The following is a 16,147-nucleotide window of genomic DNA, read 5'->3' as shown; positions in this document are numbered from 1 at the left end:
TGTAGTCAGGTTCAGTCCAGGATCCCTTGCCATGTTCTCCCGCTAGGCTCTGTCTCTAGGCTCCGAGGCCAGTCCCTCTCCAGGATCCTCCGGCATGCTCTCTCCAGCAAAGTTCTTCTGTCTCTAGGCTCCGTGTAGATTCTGTCTTCTTGATTCTGTTCTAATTTCTGAGTGTTTCTGTCTTGTTACAACTGTATTTATACCAGCTGATTCAATCCTATCAATCTCTATTACAAAGGTTAGGGCGTTTCTTATCTCCATCCCAGGGAGAAAAGATTATGTAGTTTAAGCATGATTGTTCGTAGTTAAAGGGATTAATTACCCGCCTGGCACTTAGTTGAGGGGTTTTATTCCCTCCCTAACTTCAGGGGAAAATCCCTACCTGGGGATTCAACCTTTCTCGGAGAGGTGACCTTGGTTAAAACACAGCGCCAAGAAGGTGAGCAAACATATTAAGAACAGTATGCCATATATGCCAGGTCCCTTGAAACAGCAAGGATGGACCGGCTCCCGGCACTAAAGAAGGCCCTGAACGCGGCTCACAAAAGGCAGGAGCCTCGTGCAGGCTGGCCCACTCCCGCCTCTGCCCCAGATGGCGTGTAGCTGAAGCTCCCGCCTGCAAGAAGGGGTGGGCAGTGCATGTCTGTGGCTCCTGCACTTGGCATTGCCTTTGCTGGGATAAGTTCAGCTTTCAGTCGGTCTCTGTCTCTTGATGTCCAGAAGATTCCATTTCACGGTGATTTTTAAAAAATAAAATAAAAGGTCTGGCTTCTGGCCTGTACTCAATCACATAACACAAATACTAAAACGACACGCCCACACGGGGCTCATCCAGTCACCTGTTTAAAAGGTTTCTCTAAACGTCATCAATCCCAGGCAGAGTCCTAGGAGGGCACAGCAGGGTCACAGGAAGTGCAACTTAACAAGTGACCATTACATGGAGCCGCCTGAGATCAGATTGGGACACTTCCAGACACATGAGAGTGTCCCTCGCACTCAGAACCTCAGAAAGGACAGAACAGGGGAGTGAGGGTGCTCCACGGAGCCGCGAGACAGCCCGTCCCTTAGCGCCCACAGGTGAACTCATTTCCTGCTGTAACTTCTGTGGGAATATAAATGTTTCTAGGCACACACCGGAGTCCTAACAGCACAGGGATCACTTAGGATCATCTTTAAAATTAAACAGATCAAGCCAGTGGTTAGTAAGTTTATCCTGAGGAACAGGGAGAGGATCGGGGCTCAGAGCGCATTATTCCCAGGAACGTGGCGATTCCCTCACGTTTCTTGACTTTTAGAAAGTGCAGAGCAAAACAAGCGAACCCCAGTGGCAGTCAGCAATATGCGTGAATGTTACAAAGTAACAGGAAAAGTCCGAAAAGAGCACATGCGACATAGTGCCTCCTAGAAAATCAGACACCTAGACGCACTTTCAGGAAGACATATAGATCACTGCAATAGAGCGATATGAAAAGTAATCATGTGCACAAATGCGGTGATGGTTACCTTGAGTGGGAGAGGCAGGGAGGCGGGCGGAAGGGGTTGGGCACTGTGATCAGATGTGAGTACTTTCTAGATATTGTCAGCAGAGAAAAGTTGTATTATGTTCTATTAAAAAAACAGAGGTTTAATACATTTTCACCAGGAATGTTTAGATAACAATGAAAAGATGTAGAGCGCCCATCTAGAACATTTCTTTCCCTAGGAGTCTCCACTACCCAGGGCTCTGGGACAGTGAGGCACTGAGTCTGGATCCAGCTTGACACTTAGTTTTAAATCTAATAAATATTGACACATTCAATCATTAAAACAGGTTGCCTGACTATGTCAAGTAGTGTAAGTTACATAAAAAAAGCCGACATTGAAATGAACATTCACATTCACCACAAAACTTTGTGCAGCACAAATTACAGCATAAACAAGTAAATGTCTCATTTTACAAGGATTTGAGCTTCATAAGCTAAATCTGGAAGCTTTCCCCAAGAATTCAGCAGCCTCAAAGTTACCCAGCACATTCCCACGGTGCGGGCCCCGCCCTGCCGGGGGCTTTGGACACTGCGTGGCAGGCAAGGCCTGGGCCATCTGCCCGGGCGCCGTGTCCTTCCACGGGAAACAGGCAGATTCGCTGAACGGTCACAGAAGAACAGGCTGCCACAAATCCTAGTCTCGTCGTAATTAAATTATAACTAAAGGAAGAAACAAAACTAGGAATTACTTTACAGTCCTTACTGCTTGTGCTATTTCGTGAGAACGCTGTGTGACTGCCACTCTGGGAAGTCATCATAAGAGAAATGAGGAAGCCCGCCTCTCAGCGCCCAAAGAATGGAAGCCACGGTGCCCTCATGCTGGACAGGAAGAGGACCTGTCACCGCGGGATGCAGCAACGGGGGCACAGAGAGAGAAGAGAACTGAGCAGATACAGGAACAGAAAGGAAAACGATGGACCATGGAGAGAGCAGTTTCAATAGCACTGCAGACATGGGGCCCAGATAGTTCATTAAATGTCAACAAATATTTAATGAGTGCCTACTATGTGCCAAACCCTGGTTTCAGGAAGGAAACTGGCTAGAGTTAGCAATGGGTATACACTCAGGGTTGGATAAAGTAGGATATAAAGGGGAAATTTTAACCCCTAGAGTGCCGGGGAGCGCGATCCCGCTCTCCTGTCTTTCGCCAAAAGTGCCGGGAGCACCATCGCGCTCCTCCTGCAGTGTCACTATTAGATGCTAGTAGTTCACTCTGTATTGCCAGATGGCACCTACGTGCAGATTACTTACGATGCCGAATGTTTGTAGTTCTAAAATTGACCACTGGCATTTATCTGCCTAATTTTTACAGGTACTACGATTTTATAAAGTTTACTCAGACTTTGTAGACCTAAAGCTTCGAAATGGCGTCCAGTTCTAAGTCTGCTTTTATTAGTGATATTGCTAAATATGTCAATTCTTGCTGTGAAGACGACGATTTTGTGGAAGATATTAGAGAAGGGTGTCCCTCTATTTTAACATTGTATGTTTTGTTCAAATTTTTTTTCTACTAGTATTTTATAATACAATCAGTAAACAATATATGTCAAAGATGAAAACAAATGTAGTTAAAGGTTTCCTTAAGTTTTTGAATATGTAACTTCATTTACTTGCGATTCATAATTTTTTTCCTAAACTGCTGTAAAATCAGCAAAAATTCCTTGGCAATTTTAGCATAGTTCCTAGGATATTGGTTGGCACTCAAAGGGTTAAAGTCTATACTTTATAATTGTTATCAAAATAGATTCTTACCAGAAGACGATGAGAAGATTCATCTTGTGTAATCTCAGTCTAGAAACAATATAAAATATAAGGAAATTCAAGTGGGCCTCTAGGAAAGGTTTTCCCATTAATAAATGCATATTAGGGAATAAGTTATAATCCATCTTAAAGGTGGGATTATTAGTTTTTGTAATCTGTTTAAAATTGTAATAACGAATTACAAGGATATCTTTGTTTGTAAGAGGCTGTTTCTGAAAAACACAGCGTATTATTTTTAGTTGTTACACAATCCTCACCAGAGTGTTTGGTGGTTAATAGAAAGCCTCTGCTGAGGCACCAGAGAACCCGCAAGTTCAAGGCTACGGCCAGAGCAAGACTAGGTCTGACCCAGCATGTTTACTCACGTTACTGGATCTGGACTAACATTCAGAACACGGTCCGGGTTTTTGCACACGGCGCCGCTTAGTCAAACATCCTTTCCCCTAAGACACCACTGACTACTTTTTTCTCCTAATCACTCTCCTGCTCCTTTCTTTCTCTTTCTTAATTGGGTAAGAAAAGTAAAATAGAGCATCACTAATCTGAACACGGGCATATATGCCATAATTGCAAACAATTTCTGCCATTATTGATGCACTATTACACAAACAGTAATGAGTTTCTAGTGTCACGTTGTTTACAAAACGGCGTTCCGTTTCTAATTATTATTGTTTGAAAATATTCTTCAGAAAATTAAACTGCAGATTTACTGTCAAAATAGACATTGTCATCAAGTGACTGTACTAAGAACCTACAGAAGCATCCAGCATGTTAACACGTGTGATAGGACATGCATGTGAAGGGAAGAAAATAACTATTATGATTATCAATCTGTGTGGCGTTATTAGTTACATACGCAGAGATTTTTATCCAACTTAATTGCGTGCGAATCCAATTACTTTAATGAATGTACTAGATCACATGTAGTGTTGCTCTGGCCACAGCAGGGAACTCCATATTGATGCAGCTTTAGCACCTGGTCTAATCTACAGGATGTTTCCCAGGAATGAAGTGACATCAAGGCCACAGCTCAAGGGCAGGTTTTGCCAAATGCATTAAGTTAGATGGCAGCACCCATGTGACTATGTAAAGTGACACATAATTTACATTGCTGATAGGGATCAGCTTTGTAATCTGTATTAAAAGGTTGGCATTGAAATTCAGATTTAAGAGGTAAGCGTGCTCCCTTGTTCACTAAATTCCCCTCAGCATTCACCTCTGCAGCCCTCCACTCCCGCCTCCTCTGGCCTCTACTCTACCTCACTGCTGTGCTGTTTGCTGTACTTTTAATGATGACGAACAGTGGTTAGCCTCGTTTCCAGAGCTCTGGACCTTGCATGACAATTGGGAAAAGTACTGTTCTCATGTGATCCAGGGAAACTAAACTGTATAGAAGCCAGTCCTTTAATACAATAACTATTATAACTTACTTTCACCAGCTAGTCGTTGGCATTTCAGCCTGAGTCTATAGTTTTTGTTTTCTTCGAGCATTCTAGAAATGACTTTGTGTACTTTTTTCCACACTGAAACCTTAAAAAAAGATAAGTACAGGTTAGGAACGCTGAGCAGAAAGGCAAAATTAAATTCTGCAGATTTACTGTCAAAATAGATGTTGTTATTGAGTGACTGCACTAAGAACCTACATTTTGATGGAGGCCCCTGGGAGTGACTCAACTGTGCTGCATGTCAATTGATATCTATATATATAAAAGGCTAATTGACCGACCATCCTTCCTATCTGACCGATCAACTGGCCAGTACATATGACGCGCACTGGCAGTTTAAAAATAAACATTGACTCACACGTGCATGATACATATAAAGCTCTTGCTGGTGCCAATTGCTCACATGTGTTTTGATCTGTCATTGTTGATGGTGAATTTGGTTGACATTTCTATTATAGAGAAAGGGCAAGCAAATAGCGATATTAAAATATTTCTTCTAATTAATGTCCTTTCAATGTGCACAAATCTGTGCACCGGGCCACTAGTTATAATTATAAAGCAATATTAGCACGTAGAGACCTAAAACTTAAATGTAACCGTCTCCCGTGATCACAGTTCTGATTTCTCTGCCCAGCTTCCTAGCATTCCCTCTCTGTATTAAGCACCTGTCCTGAATGGAGCTTCCTCTCCAAGGCCATGTCTAGGAAGCTCTACCTAATGGTTCCAACACATTCGATTTTGTTTCAAAAGATAATAAAAATAATGAATTTCTATTCCTACGTCTAAGCCAGTGGGCAGTAATTTCATTTTAATGTGTTTTATTTTAGATAAGAAACACTTCTACTAAGACACACCAAAGCCAAATGACTAGAGCATGAATGTCCTCGAATGGAGAGTGAGGACCACGGAAGCAAGAACACAGACCTGGGCTCAGACTCTGGCTTTGCCCCTTGCTGTTGCTTGGCACTGGGCAAGTGTTTTAATCTCATCCAGGAAAATCCTCAGACATCCAATTATTAGAATTAATGAAAAATATTTGTAAGTGCGTACCGTGTCTGGTGCACAATAGTCATAATACTGGCTATTGCTCTTTTCTCCTCACCCAAGAGGAATTGGTTCTTGGAAAAAATATTTCTAGTGGGAAATTCAAAATACATTTGCTGCTAGGGTTAGTCACCTTGAATGCTATTTCATACTATATGTAAACTACAACTCACACACTAAGCTCAGAAAATAATATTTTATGTGCCGTTATTAACTAACCATTTCTTTAAACTGAAGTATAAAGTATATGGTGGAAATGAAAGATGAGCAAATGATCTTGAACATGTTTAAACATTCAGGTTACCATGACCTTTGGGCCAGAGGGGAAAAGATTCAGCACTAACGGTTCGTCCTCGTCAGCTTTCCTGCCAGATGCTTAATGTATATTTCTTGTCTTTAAAAAAGCAACATAACCCAATAGATGCATTCTTTTCTGTGAAATCCATGATTTTCTCCTATGTTATCCATCAGGGTTTGTTACAGTCTATAGGACATATATTTTAATGCTCTGAAAAATCTCCCGATGGGTTACATTTTGATTAAAATGTGTTTTATACCTTCAAACACCACAAGGACTAGTCTTTATTGTTAATAAGTATTTCCAAACCAAATTCCATTTCTGATAAATTACTTCTCCTTTTTCATTTCAGTAAATTAAACTTTTCAAAAGGTGGCACTATTGGTACCGTCTTGAGCATATTCACACATCTGTATTTAGAGAGCTTAATCTAAATTCAGCGCTGCTCACCCCCGGTTCTATAATATACCTTTTCCTTTTTCTTCATCACTTTGGAAGCGCCACTGAAATGTATGGGAAACTCAAACTTCCTAGCTAACGTCTTCTGGGCTAAACCTGATCGTTAAAAAAGAAAGTGAAACATCAAGGTCAGTACGTATTTTAAAGGAGGCGCTATCCTGAGAACAGAGACAACAATGAGGGTCTCTTGAGCTCTCTGGGGATTTTTACAGTTGTTGGTATATTGCTGATCACTAGGTAATACCGATTTCTCAATTAGTTAATATAATGGTGGGGAAACAAAAAAGAAAGAAAACTAGAGCTAACCTTGGAAGTGCCTAGGGAATGTCCTTCCTTTTCCGACTTGAAGGTGAGCCCCTAAAAGGTCAGCGACAGTAACAGATACCTGACCCCATCCTGCCCGCGCGCTTCGAGCAGCCCTTTCCTCCTCCATTCAGTTTCAGGGGCATTGTGCTTCCAACTACACAAACCACCCGCGGTTCCTCAAACAGGTCTTCTTACTCCTCCTGGCCTTTGCACACAATTGTACACACACGCGCACACACGCACCAGGCAAATGTCTACCTGCTTCTCAAGACTCAGCTCACACGTCACCTCCTCTGTGAAGTCTTCCCACACACGGCACGGACGCCCGGGACTCCTTATACGGAGCACTGAGCACACGTTACACCGTGTGTTTATGCAGTGGCTCCTCCCCTAGGCGGTGACCTTCCAGAGGACAATCAATGGGCTTGTTCACCTTCCTGTCCAATCACCAGGCACATCGGGGACACTAATAAGAGTTTGTCAGAGTGAATAAGCTTCCTGCCTCTACTCACCGAGCCATACTGTCTCCCCAAATTAACTGTTAGAAGAAAGCCAAAGAGCTGTGAGTCCAAAGACATCCTCATAAAGCGATGGCACGTGTTCCCTGGAAGCCTTTATACTTGTTCTCCTGTTGTCTGGAACCCCCATCCCCTCCTCACCTCATTCCTACCCTATCACCACTCTCTACCTGGCTTCCTGCCACTCATTCAGTTTCCACAGGAGATACAGAGAAAGTTATTACAGAATTATCCCACAAAAAGTACTAGACCTTGATCCACCAGACCTTCAAACACCAGATAGTCCTAATGTTCTATAAGTTATGCCACAGCATTGGAAAGGAACACAAGGTCCTAATTCATTTTACACCGTCAGTATAACTGTGATACCTAAACCAGATTACAAAAACAAAGAAAAACTACAGCTCACTGTCTCTCACAAACACCAATGCAAAAATCCTAATCAAATTATTAGCAGAGCCCAACACTACTTTTTTTTTTTTTTTTTTTTTTTTTGTTTTTTTGTTTTTTTGTTTTTTTTTTTTTTTATTTTTTTTTTTTTATTTTTTTTTTTTTATTGCTTAAAGTATTACAAAGGATATTACATATGTATCCATTTTATCCCCCCGCCCTAGACAGTCCCCTAGCCTCCCCTATCACCCAGTGTCTTATGTCCATTGGTTATGCTTATATGCATGCATACAAGTCCTTTAGAGAGCCCAACACTACTTTATGAAATAATGAATCATAACCAAGTAGGATTCATTTCAGGAATGCAAGGTTGGTTCAATATTAGGAAATCTATTTATATCATATGCCATATTAATAAATCTAAGGGGAAGATGTTTATTTTCATAGATCTGCGAAAGCCTCTGCAAAATTCAACACCCCCTTTGCCATGATGAAAACACTGAAGAAAATAAAAATTGAGGAATGCTTTTTAATATTTTTAAATGTAGATGCTGTAGTCCTAAAGCCAATACCTTATTCAATGGCAAACACTAGAGGCATTTTCCCTAAAACCAGGAATAAGGCAAGAATGCCCACAATCTCCACCACAATTCATCAACGCTATACTTGAGGTATTAGCCTATGCAAAACAAATCTATTGCAGGCCTAACAATGGGTAAAAAAAAATTCTGTTTATAAATAATAGTATGCCTGGAAAATGCTCATCAACAATAACACTAACTCTAATAATAAAAGAATTCAGTGAAGTACGAGGATCTGAAATTAACATACAGAAATCACTAGGCTAAGTGAAAGAGGCCAATCAGGAAAACTGACATATTGTATGATTTGATTTATATGAAACCAGAGGCCCGATGCACGGAATTTGTGCAGCAAGGGGCTGGCCCTCGCAGCCCTGGCTTCGTCCGGAAGGTCATCAGGAAGGACGTCCAGAAGGTCGTTTGGCTGTCCGGTCTAATTCGTGCACAAGGGGGTGTCCCTCAGCTTGGCCTGCACCCTCTCCAATCTGGGACCCCTCGGGGGATAGCCGGCCTGTGGGGTCTGGCCTAAACTGGCAGTCGGACATCCCTCTCGCAATCCGGGACCACGGCTCCTAACCGCTCACCTGCCTGCCTGCCCGATGGCCCCTAACCACTCTGCCTGCTGGCCCTCAACTGCACCCCTGCCCCGTGGGCCTGATTGCCTGCAACTGCCCCCCACTGCTGGCCTGCTCGCCCCCTAACTGCCCCCCCACCTTCCCCCATCGCTCACAACTGCCCCCCTCATGGGCCTGCTCACCGCCAACTGCCCCCCCTCGTTCACCTGCTCACCCCCAACTGCCCCCCCTGCCCTCCCCCATCGCTCACAACTGCCCCCCTCATGGGCCTGCTCACCCCCAACTGCCCCCCCTCGTTGACCTGCTCACCCCCAACTGCCCTCCCCTCCTGGCCTGATCACCCCTAACCGTCTCTGCCTCGGCCCTGCCCCCATGGCTTTGTCGGGAAGGACGTCCAGAAGGACTTCCGGAAGGTCTCCCGGTCTGGTTAGCATATTGCCCTTTTATTAGTAGAGATGTCCAGAGCAGGCAAAGCTATGGCGGCAGAAAGCAGTCTGGTGCTTGCTTGGGCTCGGGGGTGGGGTGAGGGGGGCGGTGAGAAGCAGTGAGTGCTGAGGGGCAGGGTTTCTCCTGGGGGTGATGACCTCTGGATGGACGGGGAGCCACTCGGTGGAAGGCCGCCCTGCGCTTCAAGGGGGGCTGCCTGGACGGCGCTCTCTCAGCAGAGCGGACGGAGGGCGCCCGCCCAGCCACGCGGGCTTCTGACCCTGACCAGGCCCGGGACTGGGTCAACCTCCTCACCATGTGTGTAATTCATGCCGAATACAGGTGATTTTTTAAAGATCAGAGGCCTCATAAGCACAAACGGCAGGCATGAAAGGGGCCGCTGTGGAAGAGGGAGCCCGCACCGGGCAGAGCTGGACGCGACCGGGCTACCCTACGGGGGTTCAACACAGACACCCCGGAGGACCCGCGGGGGGACGGAGCGGGGCAGCGGGGGAAGCGACACCGTCTGGACGAGGCCCTGCTCCCCAAGGGGACGCTCGGCGCCAGGCGGCCCTGGTTCCGGGCTCCGGGCTCCGCCAATGGCCGCTCCGACGCAGATGGCCGGTGGGTGGCCATGCCTTTCACGGGCCTCTGAGCGCCGCTCCCGGGCACCCAGGAGCGGACAGGACGCTGACGGGGCCGGGCGGGGTCCGAGTGGCCCGCCAGCCGGGGGCTAGAGGCGGGAGGACTGACAGGCCGCCACTCCCACACCGCGGGACAGACAGAGGGACAGACAGACGGACAGACAGACGGCCGCCAGGAGGAGGGAAGGCGCCTGGCCCGCGGGCCCCGCCCCTCCCGCCCCTCCCACCCCGTCCCCTTCGGCCACCTGCACGCGCCGCCGACCGCCCGCTGCTCCGCGCGCTCGACGCCCGCGCCGCGGAGGCCCCGGGCTCGGAGCCGGGGGGCAGCTGCCCTTCGCCGCGGGCCCCCGCCGCTCTCCGCTCCCCGGCCCGGCGCCCGCCCAGCTGCAGGACGCCGCCGCACTGGTGCGAGCCGAAGCGGGGCACGTAGACGTAGCGCGCCGGGTCCCGCTCCTGCTTCCTGCCGGCCGCCGCCTTCGCCATCGCAGCTTCGTCCGCAATCACCTCAACCGCCACCAGCGGGACCCAGCGGGACCACGGTGTGCGTGGGGGGAGGGGCCGGGGGCGTGACCACTGTGGAGGCGGGGTCACTGTGGGGGAGGGGTGGATCCACTGCAGGGGCGGGGCAGACTGGGCTGGACCACTGTGTGGGGGGGGGCAGGGGACTAGGGGAGGGACCACTGTGGGGGGGGGCAGGCTGGGCGGGACCACGGTGTGCGTGGGGGGAGGGGCCGGGGGCGTGACCACTGTGGAGGCGGGGTCACTGTGGGGGAGGGGTGGATCCACTGCAGGGGCGGGGCAGACTGGGCTGGACCACTGTGTGGGGGGGGGCAGGGGACTAGGGGAGGGACCACTGTGGGGGGGGGCAGGCTGGGCGGGACCACGGTGTGCGTGGGGGGAGGGGCCGGGGGCGTGACCACTGTGGAGGCAGGGTCACTGTGGGGGAGGGGTGGATCCACTGCAGGGGCGGGGCAGACTGGGCTGGACCACTGTGTGTATGTGGGGGGGAGGGACCTAGGGGAGGGACCACTGTGGGGGCGGGGCAGACTGAGCTGGACCACTGTGTGTATGTGGGGGGGAGGGACCTAGGGGAGGGACCACTGTGGGGGCGGGGCAGACTGGGCTGGACCACTGTGTGTGTGTGGGTGGGGGGAGGGGAGGGACCACTGTGGGGGCGGGGCAGGCGGGGCTGGACCACTGTGTGTGGGGGGGGGCAGGGGCCTAGGGGAGGGACCACTGTGGGGGCGGGGCAGACTGGGCTGGACCACTGTGTGTGGGGGGGGAGGGGCCGAGGGGAAGGACCACTGTGGGGGCGGGGCAGGCGGGGCTGGACCACTGTGTGTGGGGGGGGGGTGCGGGGGGGTAGTGAGGGCAGGACCACTGTGGGGGCAGCCAGCAAGGAGTAAATAGTTGAGGAACTGGACTGGACCACTGTGGGGGGGAAACGGACCACTCATCTGGAAAGCGGTGTTAAGAGTTTGGGGATCAGCTCCCTTGGGGTGGGGGGCAGACCAGAGGGACTAGCAGTCATCAAAATACTCCCAGCAAAGCCGGGAGTTTTACAAAACATTCAAAGAAGAACTAGCACCCGTTCTCCTCAAACTATTTCAGAAAATCCAAGAGGAAGGAACATTTCCAAGCTCATTTTATGAGGCCAGAATTACCCTAATTCCAAAACCAGATCAAGACACTAAATAAAGAGAGAATTATAGGCCAATATCCCTGATGAACATAGATGCTAAAATCCTCAGCCAAGTATTAGCAAATCACATCCAGCAATATATTAAAAAGAGCATACACCATGACCAAGTGGGATTTATTCCAGGGATGCAAGGCTGGTACAATATTTGCAAATCAATAAACGTGATATATCTGCCGAAACCGGTTTGGCTCAGTGGATAGAGCGTCGGCCTGCGGACTGAAAGGTCCCAGGTTCGATTCCGGTCAAGGGCATGTATCTGGGTTGCGGGCACATCCCCAGTAGGAGATGTGCAGGAGGCAGCTGATCGATGTTTCTCTCTCATTGATGTTTCTAACTCTCTATCTCTCTCCCTTCCTCTCTGTAAAAAATCAATAAAATATATTTAAAAAAAAAAAAGACTGAGAATAAACGTGATATATCACATAACCAAACTGAAAGACAAAAAATCACATGATCATAATAAGAGACACAGAAAAAGCATTTGACAAAATCCAACACCCATTTTTTAAAAATATATTTTATTGATTTTTTACAGAGAGGAAGGGAGAGGGATAGAGAGTTAGAAACATTGATCAGCTGCCTCCTGCACACCCCCTACTGGGGATGTGCCCACAACCAAGGTACAGGCCCTTGACCGGAATTGAACCTGGGACCCTTCAGTCCGCAGACCGACGCTCTATCCACTGAGCCAAACCGGTCAGAGCCCAACACCCATTTTTGATAAAAAAAAATCTCAGCAAAGTGGGAATAGAGGGAGCATATCTCAACATGATAAAGGCCATATATGACAAACCTACAGCCAACATCATACTCAATGGGAAAAACTAAAATCATTTCCCCTAAGAACAGGAACAAGGCAGGGATGTCCGCTTTCACCACTCCTGTTCAACATAGTGCTGGAAGTGCTAGCCACAGCGATCAGACAAGAAGAAATAAAAGGCATCCAAATTGGAAAGGAGGAAGTAAAACTCTTACTATTCACAGATGACATGATGCTGTACATAGAAAACCCTAAAGATGCCGCCAAAAAACTACTAGATTTAATAAAGGAATTTGGCAGTGTAGCAGGATACAAAATCAACACCCAAAAATCGGTGGCTTTTTTATACACCAATAACGAATACTCAGAAACTAAACAAACAATCCCATTTACCACTGCAACAACAACAACAACAAAAATTAAGATACTTAGGAATAAACTTAACCAAGGAGGCAAAAGACCTGTATTCGGAGAACTACAGGACATTGAAAAAGAGAGAAGATATAAACAAGTGGAAGAATATACCATGTTCATGGATCGGTAGAATCAACATCATTAAAATGTCCATACTACCCAAGGCAATCTATACTATCAGTGCAATCCCTATTAAAATACCAATGGCGTATTTCACAGATCTAGAACAAATACTCCGAAAGTGTATGTGGGATCAAAAAAGACCCTGAATAGCTGCAGCAATTTTGAGGAAGAAAAACAAAGGTGGAGGAATCACAATACCAGATTTCAACTTATACTACAAAACCACTGTAATCAAAACAGCCTGGTACTAGCACAAGAACAGGCATATAGATCAATGGAACAGAACAGAGACCCCAGAAATCTACCCAAGCCATTACGCTCAATTAATATTTGACAAAGGAGGCAAGAGCATACAATGGAGTCAAGACAGTCTCTTCAATAAATGGTGTTGGGAAAGCTGGACAGATAACATGCAAAAAAAATGAAACTAGACCACCAACTGACACCATATAAAGAATATAAACTCAACACCCGTACAACGAGGCTTTGCCAGCTCACACCCACTACACAACACACCCCCTGCTGATGGCCATGCATCTCAGTCTGTCTTTACATACAAACACGCGCACACGTTCTGGGAGTGTGTACCATGTAGAACTCAGTCCTTATGGTTAGAAGAAGACACCAGGAATCAAGAAAGTAACCCTGCAGAGGAGTAGCCCAGCCCGAACGGCAACTGGTCCCAGCTGGTAACACAGCCGCGACAATCCCTTCCGGCCTGTGGATGTGGTGGTGGCATTGGTGGGCGCAGTGGTGAGGAGCTGAAGAACTGGGGCGGCACAGAGGAGCCCACGCCTGCCCCGGGCAGCCTGCTGCTTTTCTAACATGGTAATTGAGTTGAACACAAAGTATAGTAGCTGATCTGCCTCCCTTCTTCCCGGATGAGCGCGCGATGGTGGTGAAATAGTGGCGTCAGCACCCTGACCATGCCCGGTGGGCAGTGCCCGGCTGCTGCTGCTTTTTGAAATGACGCCGTGCTTTGGTGTGGCCCACGCTGTGAAGTGCTGCTGGGCTTCTCTCCTGGGGAGCGCTGACCGCTCACCACCGCGGGCTTGGTGAATGCTGGTTGGGCGAGTCTCGCCTGCCTCCACTCGGTCATCTTTATGAATCCAATGCGGTGTGCGTGGGGGGGATTATTGTTTTTGTTTGTTCGTTTTGGTCTTTCTGAAACGGTTTTTAGGTGATATTCATGAAGAGCAGTCCGTACCTAGAACTGTGCCACTAATGAGAGGAAAACCTGTCTGAGAAGGTGCGTCTTCCCAGAGCTGCCATCCCACCCTTGGGGCCTCTGCTGGGAAAACAGAATCAAGTCTCAAACAAGGCCTTTTCAATTGTGTCCCTAGTATTATAGACGTAGGGCAGTACTGTATCGTACCTCTGTGAATGGGAAATACCTTGTACCTGCTTTATGACACGTAGTAGTGACCGTATCACTACTTTACCAGAGCTGTTTTTAATGGTGTTATCCTAGAATGTTTTCTTTCCAGATGATGATGGAGAAGCTTAAAAAAAAATGGTGCCAGGTACCACAACAGTGACAGAACTTTGCTGTTTTCTGAAGATTTGTTTTTTACTTTTATTATTATTATTATTATTGGAGTGTGCTGGATGTCTATAATTTTGTTCAGATGACTGCAGAACCTGGAAAAGCTGTTGCTACTATTGATGCATAACATACTGCTATTGGTCTTTATATATATATATATATATACTAGGGGCCTGGTGCACGAAATTCGTGCACTGGGTGTGTGTGTGGGGGGGGGGGGAGTGTCCCTCAGCCCAGCCTGCCCCCTCTCACATACTGGGAGCCCTCAGGCGTTGACCCCCATCACCCTCCAATCGCAGGATCGGCTCCTTGCCCAGGCCTAACGCCTCTGGCCCAGGCATCAGGCCTGCGCAGGGGACCCTCATTTCCCCCCATCACTGGTTCTGCCCCCAGCCCAGGCCTGATGCCTCAGCCAGAGGCGTAGACCCCCATCACCCTCCAATCGCCTGATCGGCCCCTTGCCCAGGCCTGACGCCTCCGCCAGAGGTGTCAGGCTTGGACAGGGGACCCCCATCTCCCCCTTATCACTGGCTCTGGCCCCTGCCCAGGCCTGAGGCCTCTGGCCCAGGAATCATGCCTGGGCAGGGGACCCCCATCTCCCTCTGATCGCTTGCTCCACCCCCCGCCCAAGCCTGACGCCTCTGACCCAGGCTTCAGGCCTGGGCAAGGGGACCATCATATCCCTCCAATACCTGGCTCCGCCCCCCACCCAGGCCTGATGCCTCGGCCAGAGGAGTTGACCCTCATCACCCTCCGATCACCAATCACCGGATCGGCCCCTTGACCAGGCCTGAGGCCTCTGGCAGAGGTGTCAGGCTTGGGCAGGGGACCCCCAGCTCCCTGTGGTTGCAGGCTCCGCCCCTGCCCAGGCCTAACACCTCTGGCCTAGGCGTCCGGCCCGGGCAGCGGGGACCTGCAGCTGCAGTGGCCCCGCGATCGTGGGCTCCGCTTTAGGCCCAGGTAAGGGACCCCTAGCTCCCAGGACTGCCAGCTTCGACCGTGCCCAGCTCCCATCGCTGGCTCCACCCCTACTTCCTGCTATCACTGGCCAGGGCAGCAAAGTCGCCTGATTCTCCTTGGCAGGGGGCTTCTTCCTGCTTTCCCTTTCGCCTCCCTGCATTGTGCCTACATATGCAAATTAACCGCCATCTTGTTGGCAGTTAACTGCTAATCTTAGTTGGCAGTTAATTTGCATATAGCCCTGATTAGCCAATGAAAAGGGTATCGTTGTACGCCAATTACCATTTTTCTCTTTTATTAGATAGGATAATTTGAATTTTTGGAAACTTTAGCTGTGCTGTCAACTTTGGAAAAACTATCCCAGTTGTACTGTGTTGGGTTGGCATTGTACAGAAATTAACAGCCATATTGGTCTAGAAACATTTAACATAATTTTTTCCCATTTGTACAGGGGTAACGCACTGTATTAAATATGAAAGGTCTTAATCTGCATGGGTTTGATTACAGAAACTAATAAAGTATCCTCTAAATAATGAAAAAAAAGAATAAACTCAAAATGGATAAAAGACTTAAATGTAAGTCGTGAAACTATAAAAATCCTAGAAGAAACCACAGGCAGCAAAATCTCAGACATCTCTCGTAGCCATATGTTTTTGGATACATCTCCTAGGG

At 48.1% G+C, this 16,147-nt stretch overlaps 1 protein-coding gene across 2 annotated transcripts in view; it reads right to left on the bottom strand.

Moving 5' to 3' along the window:
- NSG2 (neuronal vesicle trafficking associated 2) overlaps positions 1-16,147 on the bottom strand; it is a 70,178-nt gene that overhangs the window by 47,241 nt on the left and 6,790 nt on the right. The window contains exons 1-2 of one of the 2 annotated variants that reach the window (XM_059699226.1): positions 4,715-4,786; positions 3,276-3,314 (exon numbers count right to left, since the gene is read on the bottom strand). The exons of the other annotated variant lie outside the window; for it this stretch is intronic. Coding sequence (XP_059555209.1) covers positions 3,276-3,298 — 23 coding nt within the window. The 5' untranslated portion in view covers positions 3,299-3,314; positions 4,715-4,786. Of the gene's footprint in view, positions 1-3,275; positions 3,315-4,714; positions 4,787-16,147 lie in introns of those variants that run through there. 2 annotated transcript variants of the gene reach the window in all.

This window comes from Myotis daubentonii, chromosome 5 (genome assembly GCF_963259705.1).
Source record: "Myotis daubentonii chromosome 5, mMyoDau2.1, whole genome shotgun sequence".
NCBI lineage: Eukaryota > Metazoa > Chordata > Mammalia > Chiroptera > Vespertilionidae > Myotis > Myotis daubentonii.
This window is presented reverse-complemented; position numbering and strand designations above follow the sequence as displayed.